We start from the raw sequence: 7,412 nt of genomic DNA on the forward strand, positions 1-7,412 counted from the left end.
TATTAAGATGCACATATACAGTTTCTCTGACTGTAAGAGCTGCGATTCGCTGATCTTGTCGGACAATTTGGATTATTGTGTTTGAAACGAAACGATGAAATATCTTTTTCTCAGCCACTTTCTGTTTCTGTATGTTGAGAATAAAAACTGATGAGGAAATAGCCCACACTGTTTGGTCAGAATGTGATTAAAGAAGCTCCCGTACAGTTAAAGCTCTTGAGAATTTAATGACAGGATGCAGAAACAGGAAAAACTGAACACAAGACATTCATTTAGCAAACAGATCCTTTGTTTTGTTTAATAAATAATAATTCAAACTGAATAAAACAGGTGATCGTGTACCTGAAATTATCCCAGAAACCTCAAGCGGCTTCAGTAACTTTACATCCGTCTCGTGTGCATCAAAAGGAAACGTTAGTACCGGAAGATGTGAAAGTGCATGACTGAGGACGGCTCCAGTGTCACATTCTCATATGTCAGTGTGCTGACTCCAGTGCTGCAGGCAGAGCCATCAAATCATTGCAACGAGGAGAAGAGGAGCACAAGAGCAGAGCAAACAGAGAACAGATGAACGCTGAAAATGAACAAAACTGGACAAGAGAGGAAGGAGGAGGATGAGAAATACCACGTTCTATGAAATTTAGGAGCATGTTTTGAACAGGGAAAAAAACAGACACTGATCACCTTGACTTTAATTTAAAAAACGTACAGTGTGGCTTGTTAGAGCACATCAACATGATCAACTGCCAATAACTCCTTGACTCAGCTTGATGTGTGCTGCTTTATGTGTGAAAGCTTTACAGCTCATGCTTTTCCAATCTATCATTGGGAGAGCTCTAGTTCAATATCCAATCTCTGTTGTTAGGAGTGCTTAAACAGTCATCGGCACACATCTATCCACACAAACATGCATAAACACAGGCGTGCTGTGTGGAAAGGTGGATGACAGATCACTTTCAAACCTGATGCCTACAGCTCCAACAGCACAGCATCGGATGGCGGCCTGCTTGTTTCTTAGAGCTGGAAAAGAATGTCTGAAGTGGACGGAGCCTGAACCGACACAAACGTTTCATTAAACTATTTAGCTCAAAGTCTCCCGACTCGAGTCAAAGCTCTCTCCAGTTTTACTGGACATTTGACGCTTTAACTTTAACAGAGGTTTTTATGTGCAATGGTCCATTCTTAACTGCTACAACGAGCCTCCAATATTTGTAGGTAAATCCAGAAATGCATATACACAGGGAATGTGCCGACTCCCCTTCCCCCCACTCACATCCCCCATCAGTCTCATGGTGGTTTGGTCCGGTGGTCACAGAGCAGTAGTCTTTATGTCCGCACTTGGAACTTGCCAGCCTTCGTCATGTACTTGATGCCTTTAAAAGGTTTGTACTTCTCACCATACATGTCCAGTCGGTTCACCTTCAGCCCTGTTGGAGCAAAAATACCAATTATTTCTCAATACAGGCAGTCTGATGAGCGCTTGACTTTAGTTACTGGACAAGAACAAACACTGGTACTGACAGTGAATCAGAAACACTGATCAGAAACTATCCTAAGTCTTTTAGACTCCTTTAACCTTTAGGATGAAGACATATTCTGTCCTCTGAACAACAAAGTTCTGCCTCTTTTCGTTGGAGATGACATAATGTATGCTTGTGCTCCATTTGTCCAACATGAACCAACTGTTAATGTGCTTGTGCGAGGACATATAAATTATTTCATGCTACGTGGACAAAGAAATGTGTTCCTAAATAAGCAAACAGGCAAAGAATGCAGGTTTTCATGCAGTGGATGGAATATTTTTCCATCCAGATGGAGAGTGATAAAGACTCTTTGAGGATTCTGGAAACGCCCCCAGAACAGCAGCAGTTGTTGTTGTTAAAAGACCTTCTGCATTTTCCAAAGATCACGAGGTATATCATTTAAAGAAAATGGAATGCTTGACGCTGGGAGTCAAATGTGACGGTAATGGATGAAGGGCACAAACTGGGACTAATCACAACTGTGCTTGCCTACGTTGAAAACATTAAACACTACACACACACTAGCCGTGCTGCTTGACTTTAAAGAAAAATGTCTGCTAACCAAGCCTCATCACTCTACAGCAACAGTAAATACAGAAAGTTAACAACAGTCTAACATGAACACTTGATGTCTATCACAATGGAATGCTTTTTTTCTGCAGTCTGATGTCATGTGAGGAGGATTTGTTGCATCTGGCACCATCTAGTGGCCGCTGTGTCAGTGAGCTCACAGAGGGGGACGGTCAGGTGATTGTCAGCTGAGCAGGCTATGTGATGAAAGCTTCTCTTGTGCGAGGGGGGTTGAGTTCAAACGGTTCTCAGTTCTCAATATAAAATGGAAATGGTGATAATAAGGTAATGATAAACTATGGATCTGTCTGAGACAGCTTGATGTACGACTGTATGATATACAGTGAATGTAAATCACAGGTTTCATGGAGAATGTCAAAAACTGTGAAAAAAAAAAAAAAAGAATGAAAAGAACTCCTGCGAGGACACGGCCGTGACTGCGTGAGGATACGAGGCGACGATGGTTAGGAGCGTGTGCGTGCCGAGTACCTGAGATGGCCATCTGTTGGATCTTGAACTGGATGTTGATGGTGGGGTTCTCGTCGGGTTTGGAGGCTCCGGCCTGCAGGCTCATGGTGCCCTTCAGACTGGGAAGCTTCTGTGGGTTGATCTTCCCAACTTCCCATGACAACAACTGGCCAAAACACACAACACAAAGATGGCAATATGAGATCACTGCCGCTTGGAAATAAAGGCCACAGCAAAGCAAACGGTGGCATCTGTGATCCTTAAGAAGATTGGTGCAAATCAAGATCATTTAAGGCCTTTTGAGAGCTACAGCTTCCATATAACACAACTGTTTCATTCCTATGTTCCAAGTACACACATTAAACTTTGCGTCTTCCTTATTTGAGGTATATAAACACACTCAGGCATAATTCTTAAGTACCTTTGTGACTGGGTCGAATGTGTATGTTCCCTGGGATGGGTTGAGGTTGGCATTGAGGACGCCCCGTGGCAGCTGGCTGCTGACTAGGACCGACTCCACAGCCTTGCCCATGGTCTGTTTGGGTCCCAGGGTCAAGTCAAAACGTCCCTGGGAACTTCCCTCTCGGAAGGTGATGTTGTGCTTGACGTACACTGGGATGGCCACCAGGCTGCAGCAGGGGCAGGCCAATAGACAGCAGGAGTCAGAGAACTGATATGACTAGTTTGTGATTCTGTTGCTGTACTCTAATATTAGTACACTACTTGAGAGAGAATCCTTCAGACACAACAGATACAGAACACTGGCAGTCACTGGGTAAAGAACACATGGACAGTATGCTGAAGCGTGTTTCAGCTTCACGTGTCTTCGCCATAACGTGACAAGAACAGATCCTGAATTTAAAAAGACACTGACTTCTGAGAGCTGACGTGGTAGGAGAGCAGCCGGAAGTTTCCATCAGGAGGGATGAAAGAGAGGATCCGCTCAGCTTCCCAGCGCTTGAACCGAACACACGGATGGAAGCTGACATCATCCAGCAGCCGAGGATTCTGAGAAATTGAGGCAGAAGACCAGAAAGGCTTTGGGGTGAATACACACTAGATTTGACTTGCCGTCATGTCTGTCTCTCCACGTGGTCTCTGGGAGTCTGTGGATAGACTGTGGATCAGCTTACTAAAAAAGGCTAGCACATTTGCTGATATTACAACAAAGGCTTAAAAATATTCAGAAAAGAGTAATCTCACCATGAAGGAGAGAGTGAGGTCAGGCATGCCTGTCAGTTTGACACACGCATCGATAACTCCCTGAATTTCTGCTGTGATAGTGGAGCCTGAGGAGGAGGGTTGGGGGTTGATATGAGAAATTAACAGAAAGCAAAAATCATATTAATTAACAGCAGAGCGCAGACATGATACTGATAATTCTCCTGTCACAATAACATTGTGGCTAAATAATAGAATCCTGGCACAGTTCAGTGTTTAGCCTGCGGGCTTTTCAGAGCAATACCAGATTTATCAATGATGGCATCAATCTCCTCCACCACGTCAAAATAGGCTTCATTGTTAGTGTATTTGACTCCGGTGCGTCGCCATGGCACCACTGACAGCTGGCCTGTAGGGAGCTGTTCACCGACATTGGTGCTGCCTGGAATACAGACATTAACCAAACGTAAAACAACAAACACACGTCCTCAAGAATCAGCTGTTGTACAAATTAATGTTAACAGACTTGGTTTTTGTTGTAGGGATACACATCTAAAGGATCAATATATACATATGCACAGCACATCACCTTTACAGCACTCCATTTAAAACTTTTCCCACCAAGTCACTACACAATAAACTCATTTGCATACAAAAAGCTGATTCCTTTGCAATTTGATTTAATGTACAACAGTAATTACCTGGACCAGAAGCTCACACACACATCAGCACGCATCATACCTGACATCACTATCATGATTTGACATATTCTAAACATTTATTTGTCTTCTAAATAGTAAAAGTGTCCCATTCGGCTTGAATCTTACAGGCAGTTAACATGCAATGGATTGTACCTGTGATGGTGTTGACCATTGTGCGGAGGATGGTGGGAGGCTTAATGAGCTCTTTGAGGATGTTGGACTCCGTGGCCAGCGGAAAGCCATTGTCCAGCATCTCCTCCAGTAGTTCATAGACAACTACCACATTGTCTTTAATGGCAGCCTCTGTACACACTCCAAAATAGTCCTGAGAACAAAGACCGCATGAAGGATATGGGTGTTTAAAGTCAGACACGAGCCATTTAAACAAAACTACAAAGTGGACAGACAAACGCATGGGAGGCAGAACCTGGAACGTGTCGACGACTCTGTGCAGAAACTCGATGACAAACAGCGGCGGCACCTCGCTCTGGATGACTGCCACAAAGTAGATGCGATGTCTGAGCACACTGATAAGGTAGTGATGCGGCGTGGGGATGACTGGGGGGACGTTCTCCGGCTCAGTGGCGCGTTCCTGCGCCTCGAAGAAGTAGTCGCACACGGAGCGGCTGACCACGCTCTTCCAGTGCTTCTCCAGGAAGATGTCCCCCGAGGCGTTAACTAGGAACAGGCTGTGGATCATTTTGGCTGCAGGCTGAGAGGCTAACAATGAGGAGAGAAATCCATAATGTGGTAAATTACAAAGTTTAGACTGTGTTTTACACAATGTGTTGAAAAGATTTTAGTATACAGAGTAATAATTCAATATTTCACAGTAAATATGAGTATTTGACATATCGGTGAATGATTCATATGCAGCTTTTAACTAATTTCAGGGAGACTTAAATATGGATGTAGTCTAATGTGCAGTCTTTGAACAGGACTTGAGCTTTTAAACCTCTGATGCAGCTCAGGCGGTATTTTGTCATCACTAACTAACAGTAAGTCCATGTGGATGTGAATGACAGCCCTTCCTCCTGTCACATGACACATTCATGGCGGATGGAGGCAAGTTCTTCGCTGGTCATTAGACAAACGTCAGACAATATGTGCATGTTTATCAGATGGCTACACTGTAAATACACTACAATCCTTATACAGTCATTTATATTACAATATTATCGATTAGTGAAACTCGTGAGATGTACGAACACGAAAAACTCCGTGTAACGCGCCAATTTTTAAATGACCAAATTAAATTAGGGGTTTTTTGACTGGAGTTTGGCGCACCGCTCTCTCCACACATAGACGCCAGCAAGTATCCAGGTTTTACTTAATGCAGGTACTATTAAGTTAAGTCTTCTCTAGTTAGCATCGACTGCTGGGACACAGGACACCGGAATATTCATTAAATATGCGGCTAAGCTATCGAGTTTCGTCCGGATATAAGTCGGCGTTACCAGAACACGAACAAACTGCAGGTACACGTAATTATTACCTCGGTAAGACATTTCACCGAGTATCTACAGTTAGCTATCTGTGCTATGTACACGGCATAGCTGTTCAAGGCCTCCGTCTCCACACAAGATGCTCCATCAGTCCCTCCTGCCCCTCACAGTCTCATGACAGAGGAAAAGCCCCGTCACCCGGTGCAGAAGACATTACTGTCAAATAACGAAGCTGTGCTGACTGAAAAAATACCATTTGTTGCTTGAGCCATTTATACATTTAAGTTGACTTACCGAGGACAAACTCTGACGTTTTCGTCTCGCCTTTCGCCCTTTTTCCAAATGAAAGATTAAGCAGCCGTCGTCGCTTCCCGTTAGGTGGAGCAGATCCTGATGAGAGGAAGGATGACAGAGTACCGCTAACCAATCAGATTCCGGGGAGACTGCGATGTCCCGCCTACTTGATAGAGTCATAGGTCAACAATACGGAAGCTGGTCACTCGTGACTTGGCTGTGATTGGACCGTCGAGGGAGTGCCACAGTAAACACCAGTAAACCTGCCCGCTGATTGGCCCTCACATGTAGCTGGTCTGACATTTTGTTTCCAAGATCAGATTTCATCTTGTGGAGTTCCTCTCCATTTAAACAAATACATACAGGGACATGGCCTCTGTGGAACTGCTCTGATAGCAACACTGCAGTGGTTAAAGTCGGTGCGTTCCCCTGAGTCTGCAGCGTTTAACTCATCAGACTCTTTATTGTCTTATGCAAACAGTTAAAATAATTTAATATATTTCTCCCAAACAAGGTTATTGTGAAATAGCAAAGGCAAACATGAAGGTTGCACAGAATGCCAAAGGATGTTGATGCTGAAGTCATACTTGTTTATGCATAATACAATAACATACACAGAGCATTTTCATGGTTGTACTGCATTGAAAATTCAAGCCTGGAATTAATTCATCTTTAGGGCCTTTTAAGGCCACTTTGGCCTTTGATAAACCCAAATGTATTGGAGCGTTGCAGCCAAAATGTGGGGCAACAATTCTGAAACAAATGGCACAATAACAATAAGTGATATTACACCGTACCAAGACAAAACAGTCTGCAGTCATTGCACAATATGAACATACATTTACAAACATTCAGCTGAACATGGAAGACTGAAGGACTTCAACGACAAAAGGGGAAAAAATGAATCCATGAAATATGACAAGTAATCAAACTGAATTAAATATCAAAAAATGTAAACTAACTCTCTAAAAAATAACAGTCTGCTACGATGAAGTTGTGACCTGACATACTGAATTAGTCCTGTTGTCTCATTCCTGGTTGCCAGCATTTCTGCTCTCAACCCAGTTATGGACCCTGAGAGTCACAGCCAAGCACAAGAGGAAGCCCTGGTCCCCCTGTGGGGCAAAATAAACAAATAACATTAGAAATGTTTCTACAATGTGCCCAGTCCTCCCTCATGATCAAGAGAAATCACACTTGCATATGTACACATGTGCTCTACAAAACCACTCTTCACTTTATTGTTGCTG

The 7,412-nt window shown here is 43.4% G+C and overlaps 1 protein-coding gene across 2 annotated transcripts; it reads right to left on the reverse strand.

Moving 5' to 3' along the window:
- Nucleotides 1-202: 202 nt before the first annotated feature.
- Nucleotides 203-6,251, reverse strand: ap3m2 (adaptor related protein complex 3 subunit mu 2). 2 transcript variants are annotated; one of them, XR_011584424.1, is made up of 10 exons: nucleotides 6,163-6,251; nucleotides 4,851-5,143; nucleotides 4,577-4,748; nucleotides 4,027-4,164; nucleotides 3,765-3,850; nucleotides 3,436-3,569; nucleotides 2,983-3,190; nucleotides 2,583-2,727; nucleotides 1,274-1,427; nucleotides 203-590 (listed from the first exon to the last, which is right to left on the reverse strand). XR_011584424.1 is itself a non-coding variant. In XM_070834429.1 (9 exons), the coding sequence occupies exons 2-9, from the start codon at nucleotides 5,121-5,123 to the stop codon at nucleotides 1,327-1,329; spliced, it is 1,257 nt and encodes a 418-aa protein (XP_070690530.1). In that variant the 5' UTR covers nucleotides 5,124-5,143; nucleotides 6,163-6,251; the 3' UTR covers nucleotides 203-1,326. The 2 variants fall into 2 exon arrangements, 1 of the variants encoding a protein (XP_070690530.1); XM_070834429.1 differs by having other exon boundaries at nucleotides 203-1,427.
- Between the last annotated feature and the right edge of the window lie 1,161 nt (nucleotides 6,252-7,412).

This window comes from Pempheris klunzingeri, chromosome 7 (genome assembly GCF_042242105.1).
Source record: "Pempheris klunzingeri isolate RE-2024b chromosome 7, fPemKlu1.hap1, whole genome shotgun sequence".
Classification (NCBI taxonomy): Eukaryota; Metazoa; Chordata; class Actinopteri; order Acropomatiformes; family Pempheridae; genus Pempheris; species Pempheris klunzingeri.